Source organism: Bactrocera neohumeralis, chromosome 6 (assembly GCF_024586455.1).
Source record: "Bactrocera neohumeralis isolate Rockhampton chromosome 6, APGP_CSIRO_Bneo_wtdbg2-racon-allhic-juicebox.fasta_v2, whole genome shotgun sequence".
Lineage (NCBI taxonomy): Eukaryota > Metazoa > Arthropoda > Insecta > Diptera > Tephritidae > Bactrocera > Bactrocera neohumeralis.
The window spans coordinates 46572108-46588480 of NC_065923.1; the positions used below are offsets into that span (position 1 = coordinate 46572108).

General features: G+C 37.1%; 3 protein-coding genes across 6 annotated transcripts in view; 2 read left to right on the forward strand and 1 right to left on the reverse strand.

Moving 5' to 3' along the window:
- Positions 1-16373, forward strand: part of LOC126762567 (myocardin-related transcription factor B) — a 374476-nt gene that overhangs the window by 93947 nt on the left and 264156 nt on the right. The window lies entirely within an intron of this gene.
- Positions 1-16373, reverse strand: part of LOC126762581 (UTP--glucose-1-phosphate uridylyltransferase) — a 30308-nt gene that overhangs the window by 877 nt on the left and 13058 nt on the right. For all 4 annotated transcript variants that reach the window (XM_050479447.1, XM_050479445.1, XM_050479444.1 and 1 more), the window contains 7 exons: positions 6323-6509; positions 6167-6258; positions 2720-2860; positions 2443-2648; positions 2146-2371; positions 1933-2071; positions 20-429 (listed from right to left, as the gene is read on the reverse strand). In XM_050479447.1, the coding sequence (XP_050335404.1) occupies positions 20-429; positions 1933-2071; positions 2146-2371; positions 2443-2648; positions 2720-2860; positions 6167-6258; positions 6323-6509 (1401 nt within the window). The remainder of the gene's footprint in view (positions 1-19; positions 430-1932; positions 2072-2145; positions 2372-2442; positions 2649-2719; positions 2861-6166; positions 6259-6322; positions 6510-16373) is intronic.
- On the forward strand, positions 7676-9153 carry LOC126762601 (uncharacterized). Its single transcript, XM_050479472.1, has 3 exons — positions 7676-7962; positions 8034-8371; positions 8512-9153. Exons 1-3 carry the CDS (start codon positions 7815-7817, stop codon positions 9112-9114), a joined length of 1089 nt encoding a protein of 362 aa, XP_050335429.1. The 5' UTR covers positions 7676-7814; the 3' UTR covers positions 9115-9153.

Below are 16373 nucleotides of genomic sequence, written 5' to 3' on the forward strand. Positions count from 1 at the left end.
AATAATTTTCACTACGCACTCTAAGTGACACGCCACGTCCAAAGGTTACATCGCCAGACACCGTCAAGTGATCAAGCTCAATGATATCTGGTATATTGGCGAAACGGCCGAGGAACTCTTTCACTTTCGAGAATTGTTTGTCACCCAATTTCACCAGCGGTGTGGTGGGGAACATACGCTGTGGTGACATAACAAGACTACCGTTTTTCAGATGATACAAATTCGACATGACTAACAGTAAATCGGAGGTCTTTTTCACTGGCAAGAAACGTGAGCGTGGCACATTAATACCGATAGCACCGTCAAAGCATTTCATAGCAGCACCAACAGCGGTCTCCAATTGCACAACACGCACACCATTCTCCATTGTTTTGTTGTTAACAATGATCTCCATGTTGAGTGTACGTTCGCGGAGCACACGGTCGATAGCTAAGTAATTTGGATGAAAAGAGAACGAAAAATATGGTATATTATTAGCTGTGAGAAAAAAATTGCTAAATGGGAGATATTAACTATTAATCAATGTGTAGTAACAAAATCAGCACCATATTACTATATATTTTAAGTCAATCACTGGATTTACTCTCAATTTACTACCAATTGAGTCAAACACTGGAAAGTGATCCAAACAGAAAAAATCATTAAAATGATTATATATTCCATTGCTATAGCGACGAGCAGCTTCTTGGAAAGGAAAAAAGGTGTACAAAATTTTAGATTGATCTCAAAAACTGAGGGACTAATTCGCGTATAGACGGACGGGCAGACAGACAGACATGACCAAATCGTGAGGTTTACTTTTTGCGGTTTTACGTTTTTTTTCATTGATGAATTCCAATATACTGCTGGGTGCTATTGAGGCGATGTGCTCCCTATTTGGAAACATAGATCCAAGGGCCTTTTCCTGAGTCTGCAGACTGCTGTGCAGTCAATTAGCTGGTGTTCTGGAGTTTTAGGCTCTTTGTCGCAGAACCGACAATTTGCACAGGAAACTAGGCCCGTGCTATGTAAGTGTTTCTTGAGCTTACAATGGCCGGTGTAGAATGCGACAAGTAGCCGAAGATTGCCCTGTTGTACGTATTTAAACCTACTAAGGTTGTAACCACCCATTAGCAACTTGGCATGACGTCTGCTTTGGAGTTGTTGCCTGCCTACTTCTTCCTCCTTATGGAGCAGGTCCTTTATGGTATGAGAACCAAACGCAATAACGAGTTCCTGTCCCACCATATTGGTGAATGCTGCGGAGCGGGCGAGCTTGTCGGCAAGTTCATTTCCGGCTATTCCTTTGAAAACGGGCACATAAATAAGGTGCACTTGGTTATGATCTGATGGACTGTTCAGCCCTTCTATACACTCCTACACCAGTGGCGATTTGATCTCGTTGCGATAGTTGCTGACTTATAGCAAAGGCCTTTGCTTAGAATATGCTCAGAAAACTTCACATAGGTATGTAGAGCTTGGTGCGACTCATGCACCAATTCCCTGCGACGTTTTTGATCGGTCGGTGTACCACTTGATTGTGTGAGAAAAACCAGTGGCATTTAATAGTGATAGTTCAGGTTATCGTTAGATCCTAAAGTTTTATGGCTTCCTCCCAGTGAATGGCGTTCTTGGAGTCCAAATATTTGCTATCGCAAAGCAAGAGCATCTACATCCTGGTTGCTACCGTAAATATTTGCAAAATCTTAACGATTTCACACACCTTGGACGTCCTCTTTACATGTTTAATCTGATGGTGACTTCAATCATTATTTTTCATCGTTCTCTAGAGTATGTTTTTAATTTCCGAAAGGAAGAAATATACACCTATGGCCTTCTACATTATTATCAGTGGAGATGGCTAACATTCCAATGCTTTTTTGGAGATGAGTGCAACAACAGAGGCAAGATTTCTTAACAAAAAGAAAAAGGAGTTTGACTTTTCATGCTTACCATCCAATTTAGCCCAGATATTGTTGGTATTGAAAAATTTGAATGTTTTCACGGATTTGAAGTCATCAACATGCTCTGCAGGCACTTGTGCAATTTCCAGCAGTCGCAGTTTGTTCTCAAAATTAATGAGAGTACCACCCTGAAGAGGAGCAAATATGAAAGTTCATTTGTATTTATATATACATATATAAGTATTTATTTGTATGTCTGTACCTTAACGTCAGCGCGTGTTTTGTCAGTAACCTCCATTACAAATTCCACTGCCTCGGGAGAACGTTCCTCACCCACCAATTTATTGAGTATGGCCAAATCGACTGTAGCGCCCAAATTGTCAATATTCGAAAGGAAACAATATTCACGACCTTCGTCGATGAACTTCTTGAGCAGACCAGAGTTGCGGAAAGTATCGTAGAAATCACCGTGACCAGGTGGATACCAGCTGTGGGGCAGAAATTAAAAAAAAAAAACGGGTTAACCAGTGACATTTTTTCAAAAAAAGGCAAGACGTACGCATCTATATCCTTCTCCACATCAAAGTCCTTGGCAACGGGCAAAAACGATTCACGGCTAATGCGCGGGAAACAGCTCTGATTGAATGTGTGAATCTGTACACGGAAGCCGGTATATTTGCGTATGATTTTCTGCGTATCTTCATCGGTGTTGAAGGAGTTCATCAACACTAATGGCACGTTGGCATCGTAGGTCTTATTCAAATGCTATATGAATGATATGCATATTTATTTCAGTATTTACTTTTGAAAAAATATTGAATTTTCTTTTAGCTTACTTCAATTTGTTGCACAGTTAAATCGAGGAAAGTTAGATCGGAGCGCACGGGAATTACACTTTTGGGACCGTGGCAACCCATAGAAGTGCCGAGACCACCATTCAGCTTGACCACAACCAATTTGTCTAACATTGTGCGTATCTGTGTCAAAGATATGGCATACATTTAAGTAATTTAAATATACAAAATAATAAAAAAATGAAAGCGGCGGGAAAATGTGTGAGCGTATGAGAAGAGGCCAAGATGAGGCAGACATGTATGTATGTATGTATATGTATGTAGAAATATATGAAATAATAATAGCAAGTATGTGGCGTTGAAATTATATATACATACATACATATGTATGTACATACATATATGTGATATGTAAGTGATATATAAACAGGGTTGCAATTTTTTACTACAATTTTCTTATGGATTAATCCAATTGCAATTTATTTTTTTAGTCCCAATATCACGGATTGATTTTTAAGATTCCCAAGATTTTTGGGATTTAAAATGGAAAATTTTATTTTTTTAACATAATAGTAAAAATTTAATCCGATATTTGGGATTACAAAACAAAATAAATGTACAGTTGCCCACAAAAAAAATAGGAGTGACCACATGAGAAAAACGAATCTTTTAATTTTCATTAATTTTTTTTTTTTTTTTGTTTTTAATTTTTGCATTTTTTTGTAATTTGCTAAAGATCTATTAATAGTTTCATATATTTCAATTAAACATAAACTAAATTTGATATTCCAGTCTATATCAAATAAACTAAAAAAACTAGTTCCACATAAAAATTGGAGTATTTTACGTAATACGAGACCGTTCTAAAATTTTAACCTATAACACTGGCCTACACTCATTTTGGTGCCTAAGATTTTATACCTGATTTTGGATGTATTTTGTGAGTTGATATGAGAAAACAAGTCACATTTTCCATATCAGCTCTTGTTCATAAGAAAGAAGAAAAAAACATCTAATAGCGGGAATGTGGTTCATCCTACCTACTAGTATAACGACTACTGATGCGCACAGAGCTGCACCAAACCAAAAAATTTTTTTTGTAGGCCAGTGGTTCCAAAGATTAATGAAATAACTCATATTTCGTTCATCTCCGAGGCATGGAGTCTGTGAGATCCTGACAACGTTTTATTGGTATTCCTTTCCTAGCCTCTTTCACTACCTGCCATATATCTCTCTAATTGTTGGTTTCTCTTCAGCTACTCTTTTCTTGATATCGGTCTACAGGTTTTCCGTGGGATTGAGGTCAGGAGACTGAGTAGGCCGCCTCATAACCTCAACCTCGTGGGCCCTAAACCATACTTTTTCGTACTTGCTTGTCTGTTTAGGCTCATTATCCTGTTGATATACCCATATCAATGGCATATTCCATGAGACATATTATTACCTTATATAATATTTTGACACATGCCCTTTGATCCATGATGTCTTCAATTAAGTGAATTAGACCAACACCACAATGTGAAAAACAACCCATGATTTTCGCGACGCCTTATTTAACGGTTTTTGTTATAAACCGGGGATAATATTCTGAGCTAGGGGGACGCTACACAAAGTTCCTAGAACATTTAGCCACGGGTAAGGAGCCATGCTCTTTTGCAAATTGTATGCGGGCTTCCACGTGTATATTTTTGAGTAGCGGTACTTTTCGTGGACTTCTGGTAAATAATTTGTTCTGCGCCAAACGCTTACGAACAGTTTCGGTATTAATTGACAAATTTAGTTCGTCACGGATACTGTTGTCTGATGCAAAGGGATTAATTTTGGCGTAACGTACTATATTGCGATCGTCTGCAGTGGATGTTTTGCGCTGTCGTCGTTGAGTTTCATTTTTCTTCTTAATTTCAAATATTATGAAACAAAGTTATATTTTTATTTTCATTTTTATTTTTTTGACTATAATTTAAGGCATTTGCTCTCTGACCATTTGCAATATCATCTCAAGTCTCAAAAATTGTCTCTAAAAATCTCAAATTTAGAGACTTTTCTCAAGTTACAGAATCGCACGGTTATTGTATGCGCAATTTTTTTTATCTTTTCCCGCTTTTCCTCTGTACAATGCTTTCCTCTACCCACTGGAGTAAAACCTAATGGTTAAGTAAAACAATAACTAATCAAAACTGCTGCTAGATTATGGAACTATACTTATTTTTCTACTTTTGTGAATATTTTTTATGTTGAGGTTTATTTTGAAAACAAAACATCTAACACTACTATTATTTTTTGGAAAGCAATAGTAAGTGTCTAGCAAAGAAGAAGTAGAATAGCGATCATCACAATAAAAAGTTTTTCGTATTATAATGCTAGTATCTCGTTACCGTTATTTTACCGCGTCATTTACATATGATTTAAAAAACTTATGCAGCCAAACACATTTTTCATATAGACACTCCTATTATTTTGTGGTCAACGTAATTTAAATATTATTTTGATTATTTTTTTTTAATCATTTGCAACCCTGATACCTTATACCAAAAAAATTAAATTGCTTTAAATTACAAAATTTTTATTATTAGTATTTACTTTACTGCCAAATAGTTTCAAAGCTTTTTAATTTTTCATATATGTACATATAAAGCATAAGAATGATAAGAAATTTTAAAGAAAATTTTTTGCATACATTTAGCGACCATTTCTTGAATCTTAACTTATTTATTTGCCAATTATGATGTCCAGAAATTATTAATTAAAGCGGTAATGCTACTGCGGATGCAAATAACCGGCGTACTTATGTTGATTAACTCACAAAACGAACAGCCACTTGAGGGCAGTTTTTGAAAACTTTTGTTTATCTAATTTTCAACATTTTATAAAAATTTAACACCAATGTGTGCATTTACAAAATCAATTTGTTCAACATAAAACCACGCAGGATATCTTCTTTGAGGGCGAAGTTACAAGTTAAAGAAAAGAATACACTTACAACCGCAAACCAGCGCTGGTAGTTGAATTCATAAGAAGCAATTAGTATTTAAAATAGTAAAAAATGTTAAAGTTAAAGAATTTTTCATTTAAAAATGTAGAAATAGTAAATTTCAAAGAAATAATTATCCAAAACTGCAATACCATAATATCGATAGGTGTTCGTAAAGTATTATTGACATTAAAAAAGCCATAAAAGATTAGAGAGCGAAAGCATTTATTACATACATAGATATTCAATTATAAAAGAGTTCATAGAAAGTATGTATTTAAGCATTTGTTTGGGTAACACGGAATTATTGCAAACATTTTATATCACAACACTTGAACTTTTATTTGTTACCTCGTTCTATTCAACACCAGAATCAAAATGGTTCACCAATTCACACACAAAAAATGAGAGTTGCAATAGAAACAGGCATTGTATATATTATATAGGGAAATAATACAAAAACATGAAATTAATAATTGGTTTATGTACAAAAAGTTGTTTGAAAGTCCGCTTTTTACCTGTTCATTTTTGGGCGTATTGAGTTTGGAGTAATCCATGACAGCGTTTGCTGGCAGTTTTTGAATTTTATCCCAGTCAATGGAGGGACCCACTGTAAGCACGAAACAAAGCAGTTATAATCATATACAAATTCCGTTTTGATTTAATTCACGCACCTTCTTGCAAGAAACGTCCGAATAAGTCGGCGAAGCGTGCCATTTCCTTCTGCAGTTCCGGGCGTTTCTCTGCCGGCGCAGATTCCTGTAAGCGTTTCAAGTCATTTTCGAGTGATTTTAGTGCATCCCGTTTGGTGACTTCGTGGAATTCCTTGGAATCGGATGGCGCTCTTTGATGGCCACGAACCTACAAGTAAAATAAGGTAGGACAATAGGATTATTAATTTATGTCAATATGTGTGTTAAAAAAGTGCAAATAAATCCTCAAAAATTAATTCATGGGATTGAACAGAAAATGCATAAATTGTACTGGGGACTAACCCAGCAAGTTTTATACAAAAAATTGCTTTTACAGACGCATCAGAGAGAGAGATTGAGATGGAATGCCTTAAGGACATGTGGGATTACCAAGATCATGTTCAAGGGAGCGCAGGGAAAACACGCAAGCTTTTATTTCATGAAAAGACTGGAAGACGATTGTTGGGCTATTCACAGGCCTCAACTTACTGACATCAAATCCAAGTCGTATGGGCATTATTAACGTTATTACTTGTGTCTTGTAGAAAATGCAGGGAAGTAGGAAGTAGACAGACGCTCGAACACCTCCTCTACTTCTTTCCGCCCGCTCGGCTTAGATATTTAGGACATTTGCAGTTCAAGGGACTGGATGAACTATCCAAATTAGATAACAAGCTTCTATTACAATTCGCAAAAAGCGTTGAAATCCTGCACGACGTAAACTTCAGTTCGTATTAATAAAGAACCTCCAATTGGCATTACAAAGGTCCTTAGGTCTATGTATGGTGTGACAGCCAGCCAGTGTAACCAAACCTTTATACGATCCGATCGATGGAATCATCGGCCAAAAATGACAGATAATGTTCTTTCGAATGATAATAAACATTCCTAATTAAATTTGAAGTTTCTGCGTTTTTGCTTTCATAAAAGTATGGAACCTCGAAGTCCATAGCCCGTGGTAATGAAAAAATACTAAAAATTCAATACAAAATATGACTTTCTTTAAGGTATTAACTTTTCAGCATCTCTGTGGGACGAACTCCTAAACTTTATGCAACATGATGCGAAAATATAAAAAGCTTATTAATAAATGGGTTTTGGGTATTGCATTCGTACCAACAACATTGTTCCAATGTTGTGCCAAAAATCAGCTTAAAAAACAATTAAACTGCTTATAAATGCCATATAACGGCAGTTGAACGCACTCAAGTGATAAGTCAGCTGCAACAACAACACACCTTAGACATAAATGCACGGGCTTGAAGAAAACTTAGTAGTGACGAAACAATAACCGAATTGCAACAGTGACAACAATTATTTACTACATTACTGGGTGCAACATGGCGTGGCAAAAGCGATTTTCTGGCATAATTTGATGCCACACAAGCCAATTACAAGAAGAAATTCAGTCTTGCATAGGACGTGAGTGAAGTTAGTTGGTGAAATTTTCTTCTGGAGTACCAAAAAAACAATAATGCTTTATAAGAAAATTGGCTGCTTGCAAATCCTTTGCCTTGTGCTGCTCGTCGGTGCCCAGGAGGCGGGCCGGGAGAAGCACAAGCAAAAGCGCGGAGTGGCGGAAAATTTCGGGGAAGGCTTGAAATTTGCCGGGCAAATGTTTGGTAAATCCAATGTATATGCAATATGTGGCACGCACTCTAAACTACTTGCAACAAATATAATTCATTTGCAGGCATCAACACAGCTGCTGATGTGGCGAATCTAGTAGCGATGGCTTTCGCCAAAAACAAACCGGATTTTATGTCAATGTTCCAACAGAAACAAACAACCGGAGAGAGCAGCGAGTCGGCGGCAACGCAGCAGGAGGCCACCTCGCAGGAGCGGGAGAAAGCGCCCGGAAAAAACCAGCAGCAAGAGACGGACGCGAGTTATGAACAAGCGGCACAGGCGGAGAAGAACACGGCGTTCAGCACGAGTCGGTTCGTCACAGGTGTGCTGCGCATGATTGGCTTCGATGCAACCAAATTGGGCGCACTGGCGATAAATGCGTTAATTTTGTTTGCACAGACGGTAAGTAGGACCTCCACACACAAACACACGCACACACATGTGTATGGTTGACTGACGGAAAATTACAACGAAGCGACACTGATTACCAATGAGCTCTAGCAACTCACTTTCCAATTACTTTTCCGACCTTCTCATCACAGATAGGCAGTGCGTTTACATCGCCGCCGCGCAGCATTAATCCATACGCTTCACAAACACCATCATCACGCACCCCTAATGGTAATGAGGAGGACGATGACGTGCCCGATGCATTGCGTGACAGCGAACAGGAAGCACATCAACCGCGCGCACTACGCGCCGGTACACCAATCGACTGGTATTTGGAGAATCCAGATGAGGGAATGCGTCGCACGCTGGACGATGCCTTGGATACGCGGCTCACAGATCGCATTACGGAGATGATTGAGTATGTGGAGAAGCGCGACGGCGGTCAGGGTGGTTGCATGAAGCTGCTGATGTGCAAAAGTTCACCGATTATTTGGGGCATGCAAAGGTCGGTGAGTGAACGTGTCACAGGCAAGGCGTCCAACACCACCGATGAGGGAGCATCAGAAAAAGAGAAGGCGAAGCCGAAGAAATTATTTTCAACGGATGTGTTTTTCGCTCATTTTCCCACAATGGAGGAATTTAGCAAGCACGGCGCAGTGTGTGACGAACGCTTTGGCAAAGAGTGTAATCTAGATGATAATGCAAAAGGTGGTGGCCAAAAGCATGCAACAAAAAAGGAGAATAGTAACAAGTAAAATTAAGGCGATTGTGGTTAATGTTAATAATACAAATCATTGCAACAGAGAAAGAAATTTTTATTCCTTAGAATTATAAAAATGTAACAAGAAATTAAAAAATAGATTATTACCGATAATTTCACTATGAAATATACATTCCTGTGCCTAATTGTAGGCAAGGTTTTGGCTTAAGCGACATGTCAGTACTGTACAAATCTTTTCGGTTCTATAATAAGCAATTTCAGGTCAAAAACTTTTCAGAAGTTCGACATTACCTGTTGAAGATATTATAACTAGGACCTAAATATTATTTTGAATAACGATAAACTCTTTGAAAATGAATAGGTAAGGGATGCAGCATTTTATATATGCATGCCTTATCTTCGATATCGTATCAGATATCAGAGAAACATAGAGAGATAGTGCGCTTGCCAAGAGGGCCAAGAAACATACATTCTCCATATGAGCAAAAAGTAGTAAGACTTTGTTCATAATTTTAAAATTCTTAATTTTTTTTTAAAAACTGTGCCGTCACCCTCAAAATAAACCCTCTTAGCACCAATACACTGGTGCCAACGTTCTTTCCAATCCTCGAAACAGTTGTTAAAGTCAATTTCCGGAATAGCCTGCAAATAATCGAAGAAAACTGTCAACTGTTTTTGAACCGCGGGTCATCTTTGCCAAGATATTCAGCCGGATGATCGTTCGTTTCGGGGTCGTAAGCATAGATCCAAGACTCATCGCCAGAAATAATACCTTTCAGGATATCCTGGTGGTCGTAGAGCATTGTTTCAGAGACGTTAACGCCACGGTGATTTTTGAAAAAATTTTGTGATTTTAGAAATAATCGTGCTTTCAATTTTCTAAGGTCCAAATGATCTTTCACACTGGTTCTCACTGATCCTTCCCATATTCTGACAATACCAGTAAGATCTCTGACTATTATTCATCGATTCTCAAGCATCAATTCCTTTATTTTACTGACTGTTGATCATCAGTCCATTTTGATGGCTGTACTGGACGTGGTTCATCGTCAACGCGCTCTTGTCTCTCTTTGAATAATTGTACCAATCAAAAAAGGTTATAACATTCTGAACGTTTCGGCACCAGAAAGATGATTCCGCACACAAAATATAATGAAACTTCTTTATTGAATAATTTCACTCATCGTAAAATTCGCCGAATGCACTATATGTACTTCAGAAAGCCAAGCGTATGCTAAACCCTCATGTTTATTTTGATGTGACATTTGGCACAGATCCACTGACAGTCATACCAACCTAGAAAAAAATATTTCACGAATAGATTTTCGTGTGGAATTTCAATTAAGAAGTCTTACTATTTTTTGCCCCAGACCGCTATGAGGTACATAGAAATAAAAAAATAAGCCACAGTGTGTATATATAATGCTTAATCGACACGTTTCATTATTCGATAATATTTTTCAAAGCGTTCATATATCAACCTTTTTAGGGGTATAAATCGACTAGTAGTATCACTCAAGTGTGTCAAATTAGGTATTAAAATCGTATTATATGAGTATAGATAGGTACGTATATTGTGCTTATTATAGTGCTATTAAATCTCAATATAATTTTAATTACCAACATGTCGAAGGAAATCACAACAACATAATAAAAAGGCACGCTATTGAGTAGAAACCAGATATTCCTGTATATAAAGGGGCAAAAAATGTTTTTCGATTCTAGCCAGATTCTATAAATTTTGCATATAGTACAAATGTGCAATCTTTCATATTTTCTTTAAAAAAAAACATAGAACCGGTTCAACGGTTAATCGCTAATATAAACCGAACTGTCCGTGAGGATTATTCCAACCAAGACCTATGAGCAAAATCTATATAAAGGCTATCAACAAGAACAACGTGATGTTAAAATGAAATAAAACACTCAGTTTGGTGATTCAAGTAGCCATTTTTTTTGCAATCGCCTATTTTTGAACAGACCACGCGTGAGTCACGTCAATCTGTCAGGTTATTTTTGTTCAGTATTGATTTTGCTTTTCATCATGGAAAGACTTACGCCTGAACAACGTTTATAAATTGTTCAGCTTTATTACTTATCGTCAACATAATCAGCTTACTGAGCGTACTATTCGCAACACCATCGCCCATCTTGAGACTCAGCATTCATTACTAGATAATATTCAACCGAATAGACCTAGACCTAGACCACGTCCAACACGCAGTGAAGAAAATACAGTAACCGTAAGTGAGAGTGTATGCGAAGACCGTGGAGAGTCGATTCGGCGCCGTTCGCAGCAACTCGGACTGACATTTGGAACGACTTGGTGCATTTTACGTCGGGATCTTAAATTGAAAGCGTACAAAATACAGCTTGTGCAAGAACTGAAGACGTTCGACCTTTCAAGAAGATCCGACGTTTTCGAGCCAAATTTTGTTGAGCGATGAGGTCCATTTCTGGCTCAATGTGTATGTAAACAAGCAAAAAATACAGCATTTGGGACGACGACGCAACCTGAAGAAATTCTAGAGCTGCCATTTCATCCAGAAAAAACAACGGTTTGGTGTGGTTTTTGGCCGGTGGAATCATGGGTTCATATTTCTTCAAAAAAGATGCCGATGAGAACGTAACCGTCAATGGCGACCGTTATCGACCTGTTACCTGTTACGACCCATGATAACCGTCTATTAGCTGCCTAAAATTGAAGCTCGTTATCTCGCCATTTCTCGACATTTTGTTTCAACAAGACGGCGTCACTTCCCACAAACCTCAATGGATTTATTGAGAGAGCACTTCGGTGAGCAGATAATTTCAAGTTTTGGGCCGGTAGATGGGCCACCAAGATCGTGTGATATTATAATTAGATTTTTTCCTGTGGGGATATGTAAAGTCTAAAGTCTATGCGGACAATCCCGCTCCGATTCAGGCCTTGGGCCAAACCATCACGCGTGTCATTCGCCAGTTTCCAAATGCTTTCGAAATGCTCGAATGAAATAATCGACAATTGTACTCAATGGATGGACCATCTGCGACGTAGCCGCAGCCAATATTTGAAAGAGATAATGTTCAAAAAATAAATGCCAAGGAATGTTCTTTCAAATGATAATTAACATTCTCCGTTACATTTCAAGTTTCTGTATTTTTTCTTAAAAAAAAAATAGGGAACCTCGAAATGGATCACCATTTATTTATTGCAATGACGATCTTGAAGCGCAGATATTCCTTACTGAAGGACTTAGTTGAAACATAAGAGATTGACGGCATTCAATAGCAGTATTTAAGGTCATAGAAAGTTCGTTAAAGGTCGAGGAAAAATTATACAAAGGAACGAAATGAAATATTACTGAAATAATTTCAATTTAGCTAAGAAATTCTGGCAACAATTTACTGAAAAATTTTCGATAAAAATAAACCTTTTAATTTTGCGAAAAACTATTGTTAAGCAAAAACGTCCGACTTTACTAGCAAGTCTTATGTAGTTTAAGACCCCGTTTCTTACATTTTTTCAAAGCTCGAGTTTTTGAAATCACACACGTTCATGAAGACCATGAAGGCACAGTTATAACGTACTTGATTATTACTGATTTTATTATTGTAGACGTAACCCACACAGTATCGCATTGCAAATACACGTAATGACTGTTATTATCATTTTTTTTGCTAGAACAAATGTGATTACATCAATTAATTCCACTCCAGCTCATTTAAATAAGAATATATATATATACTAGTAAATATATGCTTATATAACGTCATTATTCAGTAGTTGTTGGAATTATAATATTGCTCTAATGTAGTTTGCGGTTGTCTATAAATAAATTTAAAACGATCACCTACTACTGATTACACAAATCAAAAATTTTCTTAATTCTAATCATGGGAATTTGCGCCGTAGATCACTAAACCTGTTTTCTATTTTCTTCCCGTTTCAAAAATAGCGCAAATAGATTTTTGATGGCGTCAATAAAATTGCGCTGCTGATAGACAAATGAAAATGACAAATAAATGTTTATAATTATATGTAATAGTTAAAGGCAAATTTAAATGCTAACCTTCGTTCAAGTCAAAGTCAAAAATAATACACTACTATCGCAGTTTAGGTAATAATAAGTAAACACGACTAAGCCAAACTAAGCTAATAAACTTATTTATTCATGAGTGAAAACAGCAAATTATTATTATCTCGTTGTGTGATAAACCTTTGAGCGAATGGTATTGCGCGTACCACAACTAGTTTGCTAAAAAAATTTATGTAATTACAACGTGAGTGACAGATTTTTAGTCGCGCAACTTTTAAGGTGTTATATCCATCAGTTTTTAAAAAAATTAAAAAATTTCTACAAACGACTTCACACGACTTTCAAATGTGTACTTGTCAAATAATAATCGAAGATATAATGTTTTTGATAATTCGATTTTCTAGGCCACTCTTACAGCTGCAAACGAAACCATTGGATTTCGGGAAAGGCAAAAAAAAACAGCTGGTACGACGAGGAGTGCCATGTCGCAGTGGAGAGAAAACAGACTGATTACCTCGCAACTTTACACTCGACCACAACACTTGCGGATTGATGGGAAAAATACCGAGAGTTGAAGAGGGAAGCATTTTCATACAAAGAAAGAGATATGCTCGAAAATTCTACGAAAAGATGAGGCGGCTAACAGAAGGTTTCAAAACTGGAGCATACTCTTGTAGAATCCCCAGATAATGACTGATGCCCAGAGAATACTGAAATTATGGAAGGAACACTACTCCAGCCTGGTGAAAGGCAGTGAAAGCATAACACCAGAAGATGGTGAACTCGACTGCCTAATCGATGACGATGGAACAGAAGTTCCATTGCCCGACCGTGAAGAAGTTCGAATAGCAATTACCCGTCTGAAGAACAGCAAAGCGGAGAGGGCCGACGTTAAGCAATACCAAAATCTCCGTCAGAATCGAGAAGGACCTCTCCGAGCCGTTTGATACCAAAAGACATTTCTGATAAGGCCACTCCCTATCGTACGACATCTTCAATCTACTGCTGGAGAAACTAATTCGAAGTAACTGGCTATAGTTGGAATTTCCAATTGATGTCAAACAGCGAAAAGGAAAAACGATTGGCGCGCTGTTGTAAATTAGGCAATAACCGCGTGAGCTGTGTCCACGCCAATAAAGAAGAAGGCACTTGAACTAGTCGTACATTAATAAGTGGAGATCTATGAAATAGGCTTTTTTTGACATAGTAAGACCAGAAGGAAAGCGACACTCAATTAGACGGTCGGGAAAAGAAGTGACATGTAGAACACCCTCAGGTATGAATGCATATACTGTACATATACCGTAGTGGAGTTTAGCCTACACATTGTTTTACTATATTCAAAAATTTCTGCGAAGAACCCACTTTTCCGAGTTCTTTGCTTTGCAAAAGCCTTACAGCACTTGATAGCTCAAGTTCGGCTAAGTCGGGAAAAATTTCGCCAAATTCTTGAAAGCTTCTTTCTAACACCAATATTTTTTTTTAAGATCTTCTAAGATCTCACTTCATCAGATACTCAACTATTCATATGAAATTACTTTTTATTTATTTTTATCTATTTATTTTGGATTTTTTGCAAACTCAACTTCCTACTTTATCAGACACTAAGAGATCATAAGTTGAACACTTTATTTACAAAAAGTCATATTTCATCTCTCTCTCTACAGCTTAAATAGGTTTATGCATGCATATTTTTGTTTACAGTGCCTTTAAAACTGTTTGCATTATAGTTAAGTGCTCTATCTATTGAGTGCTAGGGAAATATTGAAACACAAATGTTTATCTTGATTGTGAACAATGTGATTGTTATCTAAACAATAAATGAATGCACTTAATATGGCTATAAGTAGCAGATAGATATCCCTTATAAATTGTTTATATTTACTCATGGATCAACAGTTTTTTGGTCAATATGTAGGGTTCAATCAGCACAATCACTTTAAAGAGCTAGTAAGGCGGACATTTTTCGAAGTAATGCTTCTGCAGTGGACCATATTCAGGAAATATGAATATACATATGTAAGTATGTATTTTCTATGGACTTGAAACGACATCCATGGCTACAGCAGTAATAAGTCCACAGAAAACTTTTTTCCGCCGACTAACTAAAAGTGCGGTTAATTTTCCAAACTTTTTGCAAAATTTCAAATTTAATATTACGCCTTTCTTCTTCATAACCAGACACTACACTGAAGTGAAACGTGACTAAATGTCATTAGAATGAACTTGGGATAAATATAGATATTTGTTCTGCGACCTTTAGTATATTGTACCCTACTCTCACTTACAAAATGATCAAAACATTTGGTTTAATTTAAATAAGCTTGCTCGCGCCATAGTTCACTTCGCTCCGTTTGGCTTACAACAACATCGTAGACAACAAGCACAGCTTTTTTTAGGATAGGAAAAAGTAAGGAAGGCTAAATTCGGGTGTAACCGCATATTTTATACTCCCACAATGGATATATGAGATTTTGTAAATATTTGTTTAACAAATATAACAGAAACAACAAGATACACTGTTATTAGAAAGAGATTATTTATTTTTATTAAAAGCAACCGGAACTTCGAAAACTATTTTAAACTGTTTCTGATGGCGCCACCTATTGGTGGGTNTATNAAATAAANAGNTTGNTCTCNTGTTGACATTTCGTAAAAATTTTAAGACAATTGGATAACTACAATCGATGTTATCGATTTAAAAGTGACAGCAGCTTTTGGTCATCGGTCGTAAAATGCATTTTGAACAAAGAGCAAATATTAAATTTTGTTTTAAACTTGGGAAAACGTTTACTGAAACATTTCAAATGATGAAAAAAGTTTATGGTGATCAGTGCCTATCCCGTAGTAATGTGCATGAGTGGTTTAAGCGATTCCATGAAGGTCGTGAGGACCTCTGTGACGATCAGAAGTCGGCCGTCTTCAGAAGTCAAAAATAAAGACAATGCTGATTTGTTTTTACGATTCCGAGGGTATTGTGCAGCAAGAGTTCGTCTCACCTGGCCAAACGATTAATGCTGTGTTTTACCTTGGTGTTATGAAGCGGCTTTTGTCACGCATTCGTCGTGCTCGACCACAATACCGTGAGGCAGGGTCCTGGCGCCTGTTGCACGATAATGCGCCGTGTCATCGGTCGACGCTTGTCACTGATTTTTTGACAAAAAACTCCATATTAACCATTAATCACTCACCCTACTCACCCGATCTGGCACCCTGTGATTTTTACCTATTTGGAAAACTTCATTTGCCCATGAAAGGACACTGGTTTCAGGAC

What these genes read in the sequence shown, in the direction of transcription:
- LOC126762601 (XM_050479472.1), top strand. Translation starts at nt 7,815, where the DNA reads ATGCTTTATAAGAAAATTGGCTGCTTGCAAATCCTTTGCCTTGTGCTG. An exon ending in ATTTGCCGGGCAAATGTTTG is followed by an intron (nt 7,963 to 8,033) that starts GTAAATCCAATG and finishes ATTCATTTGCAG; the next exon opens with GCATCAACACAGCTGCTGAT. An exon ending in TAATTTTGTTTGCACAGACG is followed by an intron (nt 8,372 to 8,511) that starts GTAAGTAGGACC and finishes TTCTCATCACAG; the next exon opens with ATAGGCAGTGCGTTTACATC.